This window comes from Primulina huaijiensis, unplaced genomic scaffold (genome assembly GCF_012295235.1).
Source record: "Primulina huaijiensis isolate GDHJ02 unplaced genomic scaffold, ASM1229523v2 scaffold14171, whole genome shotgun sequence".
NCBI lineage: Eukaryota > Viridiplantae > Streptophyta > Magnoliopsida > Lamiales > Gesneriaceae > Primulina > Primulina huaijiensis.
The window spans coordinates 35,602-55,322 of record NW_027342883.1 but is presented as its reverse complement, the minus strand read 5'-3'; the positions used below and the strand labels follow the sequence as shown (position 1 = coordinate 55,322).

At 34.3% G+C, this 19,721-nt stretch overlaps 2 protein-coding genes and 1 pseudogene across 4 annotated transcripts; 1 reads left to right on the top strand and 2 right to left on the bottom strand.

Annotated features, from left to right (window-relative positions):
• The first annotated feature begins 2,378 nt into the window (after positions 1–2,378).
• LOC140965752 (proline-rich receptor-like protein kinase PERK15) lies at positions 2,379–6,113 on the top strand. The gene is made up of 8 exons (XM_073425916.1): positions 2,379–3,029; positions 3,456–4,022; positions 4,259–4,345; positions 4,448–4,518; positions 4,644–4,720; positions 4,996–5,143; positions 5,241–5,402; positions 5,578–6,113. Exons 1-8 carry the CDS (start codon positions 2,435–2,437, stop codon positions 5,869–5,871), a joined length of 2,001 nt encoding a protein of 666 aa, XP_073282017.1. The 5' UTR covers positions 2,379–2,434; the 3' UTR covers positions 5,872–6,113.
• A 1,403-nt stretch (positions 6,114–7,516) lies between these two features.
• On the bottom strand, positions 7,517–14,844 carry LOC140965761 (nudix hydrolase 19, chloroplastic-like; annotated as a pseudogene).
• A 489-nt stretch (positions 14,845–15,333) lies between these two features.
• LOC140965757 (uncharacterized) lies at positions 15,334–16,750 on the bottom strand. 3 transcript variants are annotated; one of them, XM_073425925.1, is made up of 4 exons: positions 16,603–16,750; positions 15,750–16,098; positions 15,590–15,663; positions 15,334–15,509 (listed from the first exon to the last, which is right to left on the bottom strand). In XM_073425925.1, exons 2-4 carry the CDS (start codon positions 16,079–16,081, stop codon positions 15,496–15,498), a joined length of 420 nt encoding a protein of 139 aa, XP_073282026.1. In that variant the 5' UTR covers positions 16,082–16,098; positions 16,603–16,750; the 3' UTR covers positions 15,334–15,495. The 3 variants fall into 3 exon arrangements, with proteins under 3 accessions (XP_073282026.1, XP_073282027.1, XP_073282028.1); XM_073425926.1 differs by having other exon boundaries at positions 15,587–15,660; XM_073425927.1 differs by having other exon boundaries at positions 15,590–15,660.
• Positions 16,751–19,721: the final 2,971 nt, after the last annotated feature.

The window sequence follows — 19,721 nt, the reverse complement described above, 5'->3', positions numbered from 1 at the left end:
AAATAAACAACGATAAAATGATTTTAATATGTAGTGTGAATCTATATGAAATTTCTAAAGTTCAGTTTATGTCTAAATTATTTTCTTCATCATTATATTACCACAAAACTCTCATAAGACGATCTTATGAGTCAAAACTGTGAGACATATTTTCGATCCGACTCAGCTCATAAAAAAATATTATTTTTTATATCAAAATTATAACTTTTCATTAAAGATATGGATCAAATAGACCAATCTCATAGATATAGATCCGTGAGATTGTCTATCAGATAAGTACTAATAGATTATCTAATAGGTATTATATGCTTTGCAAAAATATTCTAAATCTAAAGTAATATATTATCAAAATCGACTAACATTTTGTATACCTATAAAATCCTGAGATAAAATATGAATAATCTTAATTTTATTTTATATTTTTATTTGCATATGAAGAAAAACCATAAAAAATATTGAGGTATTAAATTTTTTGTTGTTGACAATCCAAAAGGATTGCATTCGAATTTTTGAGGTAAATATAAAATTTATAATATAAGAAAAGTAATTATCAGGACTAATATTGTCTACAAGATAATTTTTGGTCCCAAGAGACCAAAAATATCTACGAAGGTCTCATGTTTAATTCGAACAGACATGACTCGTCTATGTATATAGAATTTGGCAAAACTTTAAGTGATACGATCTCACGGGTCGTATTTTGTGAGACGTAACTCTCATTTGGGTCCTCAATGAAAAAATATTACTTTTTATACTAAGAGTATTACTTTTTATGCTAAGAGTATCGGTAGGGTTGACCCGTCTCACAGATAAAGATTCGTGAGACCGTCTCACAAGAGACCTACTCATAGAATTTTAATATTAGTATGTGATCTGAGGAAGTATATTAGAATTTAATATAAAAATATCATATTTTTATATTACAAATTTATGGTGTTTGAATCCTTTTTTCCCTTTGAAATTCATGTTTGATTTTTTTTTTAACGTTTATTTGTTTTAAAAAATGATATTATGTGAAATTAGTATTTTTTTTAAAAAAAAGAAAATGGTGTATTTTTATATCCAAACTTTACAAGTATTTTGCTTTGAGATATTTATACTCTGTAATATATTTCAGGTATATATATTTCGCCAAAAATATCAATCTTATTATGCAAGTCATTGGTTGAAATAATTATTAAAAGATAATTTGATATCTTCTTTATTTTTTAACAAATATAATCTTAAAAACCTAAAGAATTTATTTTTATTTTAAAAAAATGAATTATTCCATTTGCATTCGAAAAAATAAAATAAGAGAGAAATTTATTTATCCCCATATTTTCACAGGGAAATTTTAGATAATTTTGTGGAAGGATTTTCGCGAAGAACATATTTATTGACCTCGACAGCTGGCAATATTGAAATATTCTATCATTAATTTTAAATATAAATTATAAAAATCCGCCGCCGAGCAAATACAATAATAATAATAATAATAATAAAAAAGAAGCATATTAGTCGTCCGAAAATGCAAAATTCATTAAATCCAATTATATTGTGGTCAATTCGACCTTTTCCAAAAGCCATAATTTATATAATTTTGACAAAAGTTTCTGCATCAATCAAGTTTTTTTTTTAATAAAAATATTTGACAGTTCAAAGCCAGATAATATAATGGATTTGAGACATTAAATGAAATATCCTTAAATACATTTATCCAAATACAACCTAAATTATAAAATAATTAAGGAAATGTTGAATTAATCATAAATTAGTTTTAAATATTATAATGATATATTATATACAAAAAAATAATGACAGTGATGAAACATAAATGTGTACTTGCGAGTTTTTTTATAGATAATATAAAAGCTCAAACTCTATGAAAAATATAATTCTCTCATGTGATCGAATTCATAGATTTTGATTTTATTGTTTTATTGTTACAATAAAACAATATATCAGATACTAAATCGACACATTACTTATTTACACATTACTAATATAAAGTAAAATGAATTTCAAATTATATAATAATGGAGTGAATTTGAAATCAATCATTACCATCAGAAAACACCGCATAAACATATAAGATGTATATTTAAAATTTACGATATTTTTTTATCTAAATAACAAAAATACATTAATTTAAAATCTATAAATTTGAAATTTATTCATTACAATCACTCTCCCCTTGTAAATTTTGTATTTTTATTAAAATTTGGACCAAATCTTATATTCACTGCAGGAAATACTTGTATTATATAATATATATATATATTTGTTTAAATAAATTAAAATAGAATTAACGGATTGAATTAGCGTGTGAAAAAGACAATTTCCCACCAAAGAAACTAATTTTTCTCCTTCCCTTTATTATTTATTACACTTTCATTACATTACACCTCTCTGCAGAAGTAAATCTGATACTCTCCGTGCACTCCTTACAAAAATGTCTTCGCCTGCGCCGGTGGTGTCTCCGCCGTCTCCACCGACAAACGTCACCTCTCCTCCACCATCCACCGTATCACCACCTCCGCCTGAACCCGTAACCTCGCCGCCTCCTCCCGTCGACTCCCCGCCACCCGCTTCCACTGTCTCCCCGCCCCCGCCTGTACCCGTCATCACTCCCCCACCTGCTCAATCTCCTCCGGTCATCTCGCCGCCACCGTCCACTTCTCCTCCTCCGCCTCCATCCAACACGCCTCCGGGGCCCCCGCTGCCATCACCTACCCCGACAACACCCTCTCCTCCACCAAGATCACCTCCATCATCGCCTTCCCCTCCCTCACCGCCGGCGCCATCCGGTAGGAGTTCTCCACCTCCGCCATCGGGAGGTGCGGCGAGATCTCCGCCGGCTGCGACGTCTTCTAATGGCGGGTCATCTTCAGCGGTATCAGCTGGACTTGTTGTTGGGATAGCTATTGGAGGCATTGTAATACTTGCGGTTTTGACTTTACTTTTCATATGCTGCAAGAAAAAGAGAAGAAGACCACAACCTGATTACTACGTACCCCATCCTCCTCCTCCACCCCTTGGGCCTAAAGGTAACCATTTTCACATAAATTCTTGAAATTCATAATCTTGCTTAATTAATTTCAGATGGACGATAGGCATTTGATGCAAATGTGGATGAAATGGAATCATTTGGCTTTGGGGATTCAAAATTAGTTTAGAAATTTCAGTACGGAAGTGGCAAAAGCTTAACGTTCAAATGCAAAAATCGTTATTTAAATTTTAGTTTTAATAATTATTTGTTTAAAAAAGCTTTCATCTGAATCATCAATTAGTACGTCGCTACTGAAAAGGACAAATCTTTTGCAGGTAGCTTGAAGTCCGAGGTTCTAAAAAATGCGTAGGGCTGAATTTGAATAAAATTTTCAAGTTTCTGTGTAGTTTATCTATATTTCCATACCCTTCATCAAGCATGACTTTAGTTTCTAATTTCTGATGATTTTTTGTGTTTGCTATAGCCGACCCGTATGGAAACCCGGTTCACAATTGGCAGCAGAGTGCGCCAGCACCAGATGATCATTTTGTCACAATCCCACCTAAACATTCTCCCCCACTGGTTGGTGCCATAAGACCACATCAATCACCAGCACGTGCACCTTTACCTCCTCCTCCGCCACCACCTCCGTACTTGAGCAGCAGTGGAGGTTCTGGTTCCCATTATTCAGGGCCCGAAACTCTGCCTCCGCACCCTTCACCAGGAATGTCTTTAGGGTTTTCGAAAAGCACTTTTACTTATGAAGAGCTGTCAATGGCAACCGACGGGTTTTCCACCGCCAATCTTCTTGGGCAAGGCGGTTTTGGTTATGTGCACCGGGGTGTCCTGCCAAATGGTAAAGAGGTTGCAGTTAAGCAGTTAAAGGCTGGAAGTGGACAAGGGGAACGCGAGTTCCAGGCTGAAGTTGAGATCATCAGCAGAGTGCATCATAAGCATCTTGTTTCATTGGTTGGATACTGCATCACTGGGTCGCAGAGAATGCTCGTATATGAATTTGTTCAAAATAACACCCTGGAATTTCACTTGCATGGTTAGTTTTATTCAACAGATGCACTTATATTGCTTGTGTGGAATATTATTAGCTGGAAAAGGTCGAGTTTGTAGAATACATGGAGAATATCTGGCCTCACTGCGTGATAGCATAGTCCCATTACCTTTGATTTCTTCTGCGGTGCCATTTAATTTTTATGTTTCTGGGTTATGTTTTTATTTTTAAAAGTATAAGTTATCATGTCATCGAAAAACTTGCAAATCTTTACATTTCAGGAAATGGAAGACCTACAATGGATTGGCCCACACGATTGAAGATAGCTCTAGGTGCTGCGAAAGGGCTTGCATATCTTCATGAAGATTGTAAGTTTTCATATATAGATGGATTATTAATTATGAGAAAATGAAATCTGTGTTTTGTTTGCTTTAAAAACTTATTATCTAAGACGATATATTTTTTATTAGGTCATCCAAAAATCATCCACAGAGACATCAAGGCTTCCAATATTCTTTTGGATTTCAATTTTGAAGCAAAGGTACCGTATTTAATTTTCATGATTGAAGTACTAGCACAAAAAAATCATACTCTGGGGCAAGTGCTCGATAAGGAATTCTCCTATTTTATATTAAACTAAAAATATATCACACAACTTATTCTCAGGTTGCAGATTTTGGTCTCGCTAAGTTCTCTTCTGATGCCAATACTCATGTCTCCACACGAGTGATGGGAACTTTTGGGTACGATCAAATCCTTTTCTGATTCTTGCTCATATGTCACTGTGATGCGTCCATCAGATTAGTACATTTTGGCACTCTGCTCCTTTGTTGATGCTTTTGCATTAACTAAACGGTTTTGGAAGCTTGTGCAATGATTGCATTTATGGTGCATTCATTAGCTATAAATTTTTCGACTTATTAAATTCTGAGACTTAATCTTGCAGACCTAAAGCATATTTTACTGCTCTGTTATCATGGTTCGGATGTTCTTTATGCTAACATTACCTATAATATAGGTATTTGGCCCCAGAGTATGCTAGCTCTGGAAAGCTTACTGAAAAATCCGATGTATTTTCCTTTGGAGTCATGCTTCTTGAATTGATCACCGGACGGCGTCCGTTTGATACTAGTCAATCTTTCATGGATGATAGTTTGGTAGACTGGGTAATTTTTCTCGCCCCAAACTATATTACATCAACCCTCGACCTCAACCAAATCCTTGGTTTGTTTGAACATTAACCGAAAGGTTTTTGTAACACAGGCAAGACCATTGCTCACCCGAGCGCTTGAAGATGGAAACTTTGATGCACTCATTGATCAGCGGCTGCAAAGGAATTATAATCAAAATGAGATGGCTCGAATTGTAGCTTGTGCCGCTGCTTGTGTGCGTCACTCGGCTAAGCGCAGGCCACGGATGAGCCAGGTGAAAATATATTTCTCTCATGGTTAACTAAAGGTTTTAATATTCCTGGTCGAGCATATATTTTGTTAGAACAGGTTCATAAATTTGGTAGTGGTAGGGACAACGTATATCTTTTGCTGCTTTTACTCTTCATTATATTTTCTATCGTCTAAATTTCGTCCCACAATTTGGCCAGGTGGTAAGGGCTTTGGAAGGAGACCTCTCTCTGTCCGATCTCAACGAAGGAATCAAACCGGGGCAGAGCTCCATGTACAGTTCTCATGGAAGTTCAGATTACGACACCGCTCAATACAACGATGACATGAAAAAGTTCAGGAAATTGGCACTCGCTAGCGGAGACTATGGAAGCAGTGGCCAATACAGCAATCCAACAAGCGAGTACGGATTATATGCATCCAGCTCGAGCGGTGAAGCCCAACAAACCAGAGAAATGGAGATAGGCAAGTTGAAAACGGAGGGTCAACGGTGATGATAGATTTCGGTTTTGTGTACAAAAAATGGGTCTTTTAACATTACATGTTCCGGGAAATTGACAGGAGCATAATTGCTCAGATGACGCTGCACACAGAAATTTGTTGCTTATATTTTTTCACCCCCTCAATTCTTGATTTTTGCGTTATTAATTTGTTACCAAGTGTATTTACACATTTCTCATAGTATGTAATAGTCTGATTCTTGTATATCTGAGGTTTAAAGTCATGACATTGTTTATCTTTGGAGGTTTAAAGTCATGACATTGTTTATCTTTGGAGCTTTGAGAGAGATGTATATGTAAAACATGATACATTTGAAGAAATGGATATGGTTTCAATTGGTTTGGAATCTGAATAATCGGCCGTATAACAAGCTGCATAATTTTGTTTTATCTGTGTCCTAATGTTTAGGCTAGTCTAGTGGGTGGGAACAAGTCACCAAAAATGTTGACTATATCTTAACAAATTAGACTTTTCTTTTCAAATTCTCATTTGGGGTTTGATTTTGATTCATTCATTGCCTCTTACCACTGCTGTGTCCAACTGGAATATATAATATAATATATTCATCCATGTGCGGCAGTCCATATCTTCCATTGTATGATCAAGCACTGACCTCACATATTTTGATAAATTATAATAGCTGGATTTGCAATGAATACTTCACTAAAGCCTCTAATTAATAATGACAAACAAAATAAGTATCGATCGAACAGTTTCAACCATTTATTTACATGTGAATTTTTTTTTTTAAAAAAAATAAAGGATCGTTAGTTTATTACTTGTCAAAATAAATTATATGCATATCTACTAGTAAATAAAACTCAAATTGACGTGTAGTGGAGAAAAAGCGTATGCCAGCAAAATGGCGTGATTGGTGGTGATGCACATGGCTGTCCTTAAAATTTGGGTAATTTATTAGTAATGGAATTCCTTATCACCAAATCTTTCTTCCGGACGGTTTGCCATTTCTGTTTTCCTTTTCTATATTTTACTCATTGATTAGTTCATAATTTTAAGATATTTTAACTAGTTGACGAAATCATACGTTAAAAATAAGTTATTTTGTTATTATTTTTAAATTTGAATAGGATGGCCGGTCCTTAGGCCATGATTACAAGGCTAATTATAAGGATTTGCCATTGATTTATCGTGTTTTTGGATGAATCAATTATCTGCAAACATTAGATTAGAAATTGTTGGCGTAAGGCTGTTCGTCAAAATGGAAATGTCTTAAGAGCAGAGAAAAGATAACACAACACGTCTTAATATTTTTACGTCATTGAATCTATAGAATTCATACAACGACATAGATGTTTTTTATCATTCATTTGGTGTGGAATTCACACATTCTCCAATAACCATCGATCGTACTCCACCGATTTATTTATTTATTTTTAATAAATTGACCAACAAAAACCAAACTGAATTCGAGAATTCAACATGATTTAGACAATTATATTGTTGGTGATAGAAAAATTAAGTATTGTATTTTTTATTAATTTCGAGTTACGTGGACACCATTGACTAAAAAGGTTGTGAAACACAGCACACAAACTAAACCTGAACTTTCTACGATACATATAGACAGACAGTCTATAAGGAAACTGTTCGGAGTTGTAGAATTGTACAACATAGAAATGAAATAGCCATACAAAAAGTAGAACATGAATTGGTAACATGTGGCCAACAAAAGTTCGGAAAACATGCTTATTTTTCCAAGAATTTGGATTCTGTTTCTAAATCTACAAACTTCATTGTGAACCACTAGCTTGTTTCTGTGTTTCGACACCATTTGGTGGAACCTGATCGACCCACAAACTGATTAGATGATGAGAAATGGCGAACGGTCCGGGAATAAACATAGGAGCAAGCTTGCCACTTTCGATGTTAAAATCTGCAGACAGCTGTTGTCCTTTTTCGACACCTTTGCACATTTGTTCTACTTTAGCAGCTGAAGTTTTCTGAGCCTTCTTGTATTCAGCATATGTAAGAGCTTTCTTTATGTCTTCTCTACTATGCCATTTAGCATCTATACATAGGTGACATTGCTATGCGTGCTTCAAAATAAGTTCATTCCGTGGGAAACCAACGAGTTAGGGTGCATCAGGCCAACTTGACCCTGCTCAAACTCAAATTGAAACAATAGTTGAGCACAATCCCCAACTAGTTCTAAATTTCGAATTTGAGCTTGTCTGAGTGTTTTTGAACTAGAATCGAGTTCTAAACAAGTTGATTGTGAGAAGCATGGCTCGTTGTAGATCTCCGGCCACAAGTATATCCAGGAATATGTTGTGTGATTGAACAATGAATAAGACGTGGAGAGACTGCAAATATAGAAAATGGACGAGTAATTTGATACCTACCTTCTAGCTCCTCCTTTTCCACATGTATCTCAACTGATTTAGCATGTGCAAAGAACCCAACCATTAGCTGGCATGGCATGCTGCTAGGTCCAGCTGAGGGGAACAAAGGAAACCAGTACAATTAAGCCATCTATACCAGATGAGATTTGCAAACACAAGCTACACGTGTAGAGCAAACCTTTAAAATTCATAACAGGAATATCAGAGCAAATTGGACTGACTTAGAGCGCATGTCAGCTATATTAAATTTAGTATTACAGCAAAATATTTTGTGTGTACAACACTAGTTAAGTGGAAATTTCAACACTCGCTCCTCTTGCTTTTTGATCCAGAAATGTGGAGAAAATCGCTGTGTCTGAAAACCAGCAATTCCCTATAACACTGGTTAGAGGCTCGTTTCTATTTTTTTATTTTTATTTTTGGAATTCAACAGATTCTCACAGCTCCATCGGTTAAAGCCAAATGAGACACAACCTAAGACAGGAACATTCCATGAATTTCTTGATGGTCCCTCATCGATAGATGAACATAATTTTCAGATCAACAACTCCATTACTTTTTCTCACTTGACAATCCCCTAAAGAGCCCAAATTACTTGTTGCTTTGCGGCAGAGCCGTTCAAGGACAAGGATCGTAATGGTCTAATTTGGTTGTACTCGTTTTAAATAACACACCTATATCAAAATGTACTATATCATTTAAGAATATAATGATGAGATGAAAACTTTGAGCTTAGAAAATGTAATATGCAGTTATGCACATATAGGGTAAGTAATAAGACACAGAAAACCAATGTAATCTGCATCATTCATTTCCTTCTTTTCCCAAAAGCAAAACCAACTATATTCCCCATTGAAAAGTTAAGGGTTGTTTTATGACATGTATTTAATGTTCGTTTGTCATTTTAAATAAAGGTCATTCCATGAAACCAACAAACTGAAGCTAAAAGGGAAAAAACAATAAAAAGAAGTACGGAACCAGGCCATGGCTGAGAACTATGGTACACAACTTCACCGACTTCAATGCCAGTCTCCTCCCATGTTTCCCTCCTCACTGCCTCTTCTAAGCTTTCTCCTGGCTAGTTTACAAGTTAGGGTCATAAAATCGGGAGAAGAGTGAGACTTGGGGTTTGGTTGGAAGAAGGAAAATAACTTGAAACTTGATAGATTTAGAGAGCATGGTCCATGGAGTAGAAATTCGAGAAGGGAAAATCCATACAAACAGACCTCTATGAAGCCTGCAAGGCAACTCCACATGCGAGGTACATGTCTCGACTGTCTACTTAGTAACGCACGGTCATTTTCCTTGTCTATAACCAACATGATAACAACCTGTTGGAAGCAACATATTATTGGTTTCAATAACATTTTTTCCCGGCAAAAGAGTTATAAAGTCAGATACTAACTGGATCAACACGAGGATAAAACCTCTTTTTGCACAGTTCATTCCACAGTCCACACTGCTTTCGTCTCCCAGCTTCATGGGGACTGCCTTAGCTCCACAACTCCCACAAAAACGAGATAAGTTATGCCATTCTAGCAAGGCTCTAGCCTGATCAAATAAGAAATCAGAAACTTCAAATGCAAGTCAGTGAATCGCATAGTTACTTCAGCATTTGAGTACCAACATAGAGAAAAATAAGAGTAGGGATATAGATGTTGTAAAATTGCAGACCACCCATTTCATGTATGTTAAGTAAACTGAGACCAATGCTTGCAGCATACGCGTCTCCCAAAAATTGGAAACAGAAAGAGCCTACATACCCAAAATTAAACACAATGAAAGCTAAACTTCTTTATTCTGTTAAGAAACATGAATTGTAGTTTTACAGAGCAATATTTCCCAAACGATTCCCATTTAAACTACCATTGTCATTAGAAAAAAGGAATGTTCCAATGGAAGGGGAGAATCGAACAAGCTTTGTTTCATTCTTTTCCTTGCCCCTTTTACCTTCCGTTGTATTAGGAATTTAGGATTGGGTATTTGTTGGCGAATGATGTGTGGAGGACTCTACTTGGCCAAGCATGATACTTTATCAAAATCAATCAAAAATTAAAGATTGAAGAGTGCTCAAACTAAGAAACTATATGGCAAATTCTACAAGTCTGTTGACTCCGCACCAGAGTCTTGTGTCTTCTATCTTCATAAATGTCTTATATACAGTGTCTGAAAGTAAACTATCTTTATAGAATTTATATAAGTAGTAACAATTATTCAACAATCTGTTTCTTAATCCTTCTTGAAGACTACTTCAACACCTGAACTCATTAACCTTCATAATTTGTAATAGGCTGACGAGATAATCTACAAAGGCCTTTCCTATTCTTTCCCCCGACCCCGCTACTAAGAAGGATGTTCACTTCCTAAAATATCCTATGTAATCTCGAGGATTGTGTTCTTCCTATACTATCAGAATCTCAATGGAACATAATTCAGTACATCATGATGTCCCAAGATTCACCAAAGAAGAATATTAAGAAGCTACTGGCTACAGCGATGATTAAATTTTCATTCAATTTCTCCAAAATGCCACATTTTGGATTCCTCGAGGAGCACTGATTTTGATATTCCTTCCCCCAACACCCCCCCCCCCCACCCCCACCCCTCTTCCCCCTTTTCTAACTTAATTTTCATGGTTTACTTCTACAGCTCATACTCGATCAACGATCCTGATTATTTTAACTCCTATAGAACACTCGCTTACTAACTAAGACCCATATTGCAAAGTTGTATAATTTCACTAACTCGTTATAAACTCCGCTTCTTCCTTGTAACTGCACATTAATTCGTATAAAACAGGAGACAGAACTCTCCATAAGTTAAGGTAATAAACAAGTAAAAGTGGAAAGGAAACCTTACGTGTCCAGCAATGGCAAGCTCACCCGTGGCTTTGGCATCAGCCCAATCAGTGGCCACCATTAGAGTCCTGAGCTCCACGAAGCAGAACTGTCTCTCACCCAATTCACTCACCAATCGACTCGCCTCGGACACATCGACAGCCCAGTACACGACATCATCCTCGTATCTGCACCCCAAATAAACCAACGAATCCTCACTCAAACCCACTTCAGAACTCTCCAATAAACCCCTACACTCACCCAAACTCAACCACCCCAGGTGCCAACTACGTCCATTCTCCGAATCCGAGCCAGCTAAAGGCCTGCCTTTTCTGAAAGGCAAAACCTTGAAATCAGGAGAGATGGGCTCGTAGGATTGGGTCGGAAGGATGGTCTTTAAGGTTTGGAGCGCCGACTGCGGAGAAAAAGGATCGGTGTTCTGTTTGTTTACGAAAATTATGATTTTATTTAATACGTGGAAAAATCTTTTCCCATTTTGAGAAATTTTAAAAATTTTTTTATTCAGTATGTTATCAGTGTCATATTTATATCATATCAGTGATATTTTTTTTCACATCAAAAAATTAAAATTGCAAAACAAACAAATGAAATGTACAAAAGCTGAAATTTCAAAACAATTATAAAGAGTAAATATATGTTAGCAAAAGTATAATTTTGATGTAAAGAAGTTTAAAATTAAATGAAAATTTCAAAGATATTTTTTTATAACCCTTTTTTCGATGTTATTGGCCAATGTTTAATAACCAAGATAAATTTTGTCATTTTTTGAAGGATAAATTTTTGTCATTAAAGTTGGTAGTTGTTTGTAATAATTTTTGAGTAAGAAATGGTACAATCACAAAATCACAAACACGCAACGCATATCAAATATCACTAATATTATATTATAAACCGTCGAATTTGTCGCAAATAACAAATTCACCCTTTTCCATTTCATTTTTTTTTAATGGGCCTCCACAATATTGGTCTTATTTGATAGCTTATTAAGCATTTTAATAAATATCATTATGCATAATAGTTGCACATATTTTAAAATATATATAATATTTGAATCATAATATAGATGAAATAATATCTTCATGTAATTTTTAGACTTTCTAAAATATCCTTTTTTTTTTAACCTTTTATTTTCGTTTTNATGAGACGGTCTCACGAATCTTTATCTGTGAGACGGGTCAATCATCTCTNATATTCCTTCCCCCAACCCCCCCCCCCCCCACCCCCACCCCTCTTCCCCCTTTTCTAACTTAATTTTCATGGTTTACTTCTACAGCTCATACTCGATCAACGATCCTGATTATTTTAACTCCTATAGAACACTCGCTTACTAACTAAGACCCATATTGCAAAGTTGTATAATTTCACTAACTCGTTATAAACTCCGCTTCTTCCTTGTAACTGCACATTAATTCGTATAAAACAGGAGACAGAACTCTCCATAAGTTAAGGTAATAAACAAGTAAAAGTGGAAAGGAAACCTTACGTGTCCAGCAATGGCAAGCTCACCCGTGGCTTTGGCATCAGCCCAATCAGTGGCCACCATTAGAGTCCTGAGCTCCACGAAGCAGAACTGTCTCTCACCCAATTCACTCACCAATCGACTCGCCTCGGACACATCGACAGCCCAGTACACGACATCATCCTCGTATCTGCACCCCAAATAAACCAACGAATCCTCACTCAAACCCACTTCAGAACTCTCCAATAAACCCCTACACTCACCCAAACTCAACCACCCCAGGTGCCAACTACGTCCATTCTCCGAATCCGAGCCAGCTAAAGGCCTGCCTTTTCTGAAAGGCAAAACCTTGAAATCAGGAGAGATGGGCTCGTAGGATTGGGTCGGAAGGATGGTCTTTAAGGTTTGGAGCGCCGACTGCGGAGAAAAAGGATCGGTGTTCTGTTTGTTTACGAAAATTATGATTTTATTTAATACGTGGAAAAATCTTTTCCCATTTTGAGAAATTTTAAAAATTTTTTTATTCAGTATGTTATCAGTGTCATATTTATATCATATCAGTGATATTTTTTTTCACATCAAAAAATTAAAATTGCAAAACAAACAAATGAAATGTACAAAAGCTGAAATTTCAAAACAATTATAAAGAGTAAATATATGTTAGCAAAAGTATAATTTTGATGTAAAGAAGTTTAAAATTAAATGAAAATTTCAAAGATATTTTTTTATAACCCTTTTTTCGATGTTATTGGCCAATGTTTAATAACCAAGATAAATTTTGTCATTTTTTGAAGGATAAATTTTTGTCATTAAAGTTGGTAGTTGTTTGTAATAATTTTTGAGTAAGAAATGGTACAATCACAAAATCACAAACACGCAACGCATATCAAATATCACTAATATTATATTATAAACCGTCGAATTTGTCGCAAATAACAAATTCACCCTTTTCCATTTCATTTTTTTTTAATGGGCCTCCACAATATTGGTCTTATTTGATAGCTTATTAAGCATTTTAATAAATATCATTATGCATAATAGTTGCACATATTTTAAAATATATATAATATTTGAATCATAATATAGATGAAATAATATCTTCATGTAATTTTTAGACTTTCTAAAATATCCTTTTTTTTTTAACCTTTTATTTTCGTTTTTTCATGAAAAAATAATTTATGCAAAAAAAAATCTAATAAACTTATTTAAAATCAGAAAATTTTAAATTTGATCAATATCAATTTCATTTTTTTAACAAGAGTACTTATAAAAAAAAACGATTAGACATGCACACAACTTGTGCATATGAAGCTAATATTGTAAAATATACTTGCTTTAAATTCAGTATCATGGTATAATTTTTGAAATACCAAAAATANATATTTTTTCATGGATGACCCAAATAAGATATATGTCTCACAAAATACGACCCGTGGACCGTCTCACACAAGTTTTTGACATCATTCTTTTAGCTTCATGCGTCTACAAAAAAAAAACAAAAAAACAGCAAGTTACATACATAAATTACTTGTAGAAACCTTCAAGAATAAATGTACAATCTATTCACAATAAATAAACGTAAAATTTCTTATGGAAATATTAAATTATTAACAAAGAGTAGGATGCTAGTGTGGCGTAGTAATAAAACTTTCTATTCGTATCGGATTAAACAATTAAATTAGTCTAATAGCCTAACACCAACATAGGTGGAATCGATGCCTAAACACACCATTAATTATTTATGGCGATACTATTAAGCTAGGCTGTAATTCTAAAATTATCTATTTTATGCATTTAGATTTTATAAAAGATTTTTCAATCAATTTTAGATATTTTGTAGTAAGTTCTGTAAAATTTTTTCAAGAATATATATATATATATAATCAAGGGTGATTTAGAAAAAAAAAATACTTAGCTAGCTTTTTGGTCTGAAGTTTCACTATACATATTAAGAGAATATTTATTGGCAAATTTTCAAAATAAAACATTGTTTAACCAGTGGACTAAATTAAAGCCAATCCTGCCTTCTTCTTTTTTAAAAAACAAATTTACAAAAGTGCCTAAAAACAAAGGACAAAAATCTACACAGCATTCCATACGATAAACCAAATTCAGCAATGGAAAAAAGAAGCTGAAGAAGATAAGAATTAATAGAGTCCCTCCATGAAGCTAGCGCATCTGGTTCTTATCTTGTCTAATTATTGAACATATCATTTTATCATATTACTAGCTAGCTAGTACTGATGCCTTTTCTACGGGAATAATTCTGTCCCTTGAAACCAACATTTATCGCCTGTCTGTTCAATTAAACTTCATAATCTTTGGATCTCAATAATGTCATTATTAATCATTTATATTAATTCATCCGAATCTTCTGTTTCAATTGTTGTTACTTTTGTTTTTATATTTCAAGTATATATATGTGCACGCATATGGGGTGTCGAATGTAATATAAAAAGATAAACTCATGACATTTGGTTCGTTTAGTAAGGAATACGCACGTGTCGTTTATAAACGCTATTATTCTGTATGCGTGTCATATTGACATAAAAAATCAGAAAAAAGATAAAGAGAGACACAAAAATCATTATGAAAGGTAAAACTGTAAAGAAATTTTGATGTTATATTGACATATCAAAGTTGGTTAGTATGTGAGGTGTTCAAATAAATTTAAAAATATAGTATAAATGTGTAGAATAAAATGTAAAGTAATTCAAACGGTTGTAAAATAAGAAGACCCGAAAGCAGGAATATTAATTTTGAAGCATATGTAAATGTGGCAATGACAATAATGAAACTTTATGTAATTCAAAATTTGGTAGAGACAATGAAGGGAAAAAAAATAACAGAAGCTAGGTATAAATAGGTAGCCAGAAAATTTCTTGATAACCCTTTCGCGACTCTAATTAAATGCAGCTCTGCCTTAGTTTAATTTCCTCACATTTCTCCCCCTGAATTCACGAAAAAGGAAGAGAAATAATTAAATATTGATTAGGATTCAATAAAAATAATTGATATGATGGCTAACTACCATAATCTCTCGGGGTCCTGCATTTGTAACATTCTGTCCTGCTAGCATAATTGTGCATGCCGCATCCCATTCTGCTGAATGAGTTAAATTTCATGCCTCAGACACTATAAAATACTTCATGATCAATCAAATAATTAAGATATACGTAAAATTAACCAACGTTGAGCAAATCCAGTCGCCATTTTTCCAACCAGGAATGGAGTCGTATCCATAGCCAGCGGATGCAACAACTGCTGCACCGTATCCATAATAGTCCTTCATTGCTCCGCACTTAAAGCAGCTCGTTCGGCTCGCGTAGTTGTGCACGCCACAGTTCAAGGCGCCACAGTACCAGTCTCCGGCTAAAATTTCTGTCTTCTGCAATTCGTCGGCGTACGAGGAGACATCAGATTCTGTAGCATATTTGGGACAACTACAACGTTGGCACGACTCACGTTTCTTGAAGTTGAGGTGATGGCATGCACAGCACATCCAATCTCCTTCCCTGCTCATTCTTGTCTTTATTTTACCTGTCAAGAATGAACTAAGATATTGGTTTCTACAAGTGAGAAGATCAAAGTAACTAATTATTAAGTCGAACGGAATAGATCAAATGTGAACATGTCTCAAGAAACGCAATCTGACTACTGATGGTTTCATATATATATGTGCTGATCAACTCGAAAATGGGGACATATAAGGAATCTTGAAAACAACCAGATTTAATTTGATGCATATATTATTTCGATTTTTGACCTTCTGAAGCAATGGCGATCCCATCAACATGAAGGAAGCCGATCAAAATGAACAAAATAAATAAAGTATATGTACAAATAGGGTCTCTTCGACTGAAATCCTGGTTTTTCCCCTGCTTCGAATCATCATCCTTTTTGAAAATTTAATTTGTCCTCGTTCCAATTCTTGACAAAAAACATGGTCCTCTCTCCTTGTTCGAATGTTGTTCAACTCTATATGTTGGTATATTTTCAAATAAAGACAAAAGGTGTAATAATATACATGAAATAGTGTCTTACCTCAGCAAAAAAAATGAAAAGTACGAGTATAATGGAAGAGATGGTTTTGCAGATATTGTGAAAGCTATAGAGTTGGTGAAGATGATAGTGTAACGTAAGATCTTGAAGTTGGTGAGTTTTGAGAATGGGCCGTAGCCCGTAAGCCTTATATATACAGCAATTTGCGGGGCCCTGATCAATCTTTTCCCTTCTTGAGTTTCAGATATTGTTTCCTTAATATGGGATCCCAAAAGCAAAGTTTTCTGTGGTAATTAAATTTCTAAGAAAGCGAGAGAAATAATGCATGCAATCTTTTTCTGATCACATGTATGAATATTCCTTGTGCGTGAATTATTGTGTGAAAGAAGAATATATAATTGCTTTGAAATGCTACATATTCTGTGCCCATTTGTGGGCAGGTTTTATGAGGGGAAGATGTTATTTAGTTGTGGACACTCGAATACGCTAGGTTTTGACATGGATATATAACGCATGCATGCGTGGATTCCCCATCAGCTTCTTCCATCTCGTGGGCTCATTTCGAATCTTGGGCGACATGATCGAGTAATGGGGGAGAGTTTGAATTTCTTGAAACGCAGACGGCTTCAAGGTTATGCAACATTCGATAACGGTGTGGGATCGAACATTTATCGTCACACAAAGAGTTATAACTATTTCAAGCATTATATTTCGATCACCTGGTTCCATATCTGAAACAAATCATCGATAATAATTCATGCAAATCGATCATGTGACCTCAATTCTTGTTCCGATCCCGTAAAAAGTTATAGCAGCTATTAGATAATTGGAACTCAAATTTTCACCTATGGGAACCTAGATGTGATCACACGTATCGTTTCCTATATGGCTTGCGGGTCGACGCTCGCAACGATCCACCACGGCGATTTACTCTCACCCTATCAGGAGCTCATGCATTTACCTTAGTCTAACCTATGACAAGAATACCGACCACGACCTAATGCTAACATAATAATGGTCTCTATATATAGCCGTGTCAATTATATACTAGCTAGCTACATTAGAAGAACATTCGACCAAGGATTTTTAACTTTCATCAAAGGTTTAATTTTAGTTTCACTGCGAAGGAAATTGTTGAGATGGTCGGGAATCAATTCCTTATATTTAGTGCAGATATCCATTTATAAATTCTATTCTTATTTGCATATATGGTCCGATTCCTTCACACTTTTTTGCAATAATTCAAAAGCTATTTGAAGATGAAATGTGTCCTCCACCGTCATTCTCTCTCGTGTTTGAATTTGACATAGATCGAGTTGTCAGTCGCTGCACTTGATTGAGCTATATCATCGGTATGTATGTATATCAAATTGTTTGAATATGACACAAAAGTACCAATATTTTTTACATTTATAAAATAAATGAGAAAATTATATTTTTTTATGTCGTTTTTCATTTTTTGGTATGGGAAAATTACAATATTAGTCCATTTGAAAGCTATACGTGATTGTGTGGAAAAAGTTGTTAGGAAAAATGAGTTTTGTACTCATTTAGAATAAATAAAATAATTCAAAAGAGCTACGTGACGAACATGATTATTTCTCGATTATCAATTAGGGTGAATGAGAGATTAATTGAGTTCAAATTTTGTCAAGTAAAAAGATGTAATCGAAAAAATTATGTATATATATATTATTATATTATATAATATATATTTAAAAAAAATTTATTAATGGCCTTCTGATTTCATGTTTTTGAGGCCCCACTTTGGCCTAGGCCGAAAGGCCAAATTAATTGTGATTCAATTTATGAAGTGGTGCATCATTTTATGAAAGGCTTTTCATTTTCTATAAATAGAACTTCATTTATCTTCTTATCATTTCTCTCTAATTTTAGTTCTATATGCGAATTTTTAAGTATTAGCGCTTAAAATTCAAATTTTCAAGATATAAAATCTTGAGTTTAGATTTTCTAAGCTTATACACTTAATTCGAACTTTGGAATTAAATTCAAGAGTTGTCTTCTAGTTTTGAGTTTTTTAATCATTTGCGTTAAAATCCAAGTTTTACAAGATTTAAACTCTTGGAATTGGGATTTTTAAGTTTAACGATTAGAATTCGAAATTAGAAAGTTTGTAATACCATCTTCATAGCGTTCTAAATATTTTCAAGTTCGTATGACTTTAAAATTTGTAATGCTAATATTTTGAAGCCATAGTCGTTGTTTCTTGCGAAATGAATTGACAACAACCATGAGCATTAGGACGAGGTAAATATCGTTTTAAGAAAAAAGAATCAAACTCTTGCCTCGACTATTTTCTCATAGCCATTTAGTTCACTCATTTCTATCTCAATATTTCTCAAAACAAAATAAAAGAATAGGTATCAACAAAGATAACTTGACAATTATGGCTAGCCTGATCCCTTGCTAAATTATTAAATTAATGAAGCCAAATGCCAATTTAACACATTTTTTCTAAAACTATAAAATCTTCTCAAATAAGGGATAATCTTTAAGATAATAAAATTAAATGAATATCATGTGCATGGTGCATGGGCATCTTCTTCTGATTGGCAGGCTAAAGATTAAATAAAGCACGATGTTTTGCTGTCCACTGCTAATTAATCGAAGAATCATATGTATATATATAGTACAATAATAATTAATTTTGTGAACTTTAATTACATGATATTTTTATGTAGTTTTAAATTAATAAAAGTCAATCGACCATCACAGAATAACAGTAGGAGCACAAATCTTTATCTGTGAGACGGGTCAACCCTACTGATATTCACAATAAAAAGTAATATTCTTAGCATAAAAAATAATATTTTTTTAATGAATTACTCAAATAAGAGATCTGTCTCACAAAATACGATCCATAAAACCGTCTCACACAAGTTTTTGTCTAACAGTACTGGATTGAAATACTGTGCATTCCCTCTTGACCATGACCAGTGGGTCCCAAGTGCTGTTGACGTGGCGAGCAAAGACTTTTTAACTTATTGACTCAAGATTCGATAAGAGGGAATCTTGATCATCAATTTTTACCCGACAATTATATTCTATGCACAAAGAACTCGTTTTTCTTCGTTGCGAACGTGTATGGAACACGAATTATTGATCGATCAGAGGACGGCTTTCGTTTTCTTGCAATGTAT

Excerpts from the sequence above, each read along its gene's own strand:
- LOC140965752 (XM_073425916.1), top strand. The coding sequence starts at position 2,435 with ATGTCTTCGCCTGCGCCGGTGGTGTCTCCGCCGTCTCCACCGACAAAC. Across the intron at positions 3,030-3,455 it reads TCCACCCCTTGGGCCTAAAG|CCGACCCGTATGGAAACCCG; the intron begins GTAACCATTTTC and ends TGTTTGCTATAG. Across the intron at positions 5,144-5,240 it reads ATGATAGTTTGGTAGACTGG|GCAAGACCATTGCTCACCCG; the intron begins GTAATTTTTCTC and ends TTTGTAACACAG.
- LOC140965757 (XM_073425925.1), bottom strand. The coding sequence starts at position 16,081 with ATGAGCAGGGAAGGAGATTGGATGTGCTGTGCATGCCATCACCTCAAC. Across the intron at positions 15,664-15,749 it reads GGCGACTGGATTTGCTCAAC|CAGAATGGGATGCGGCATGC; the intron begins GTTGGTTAATTT and ends TAACTCATTCAG.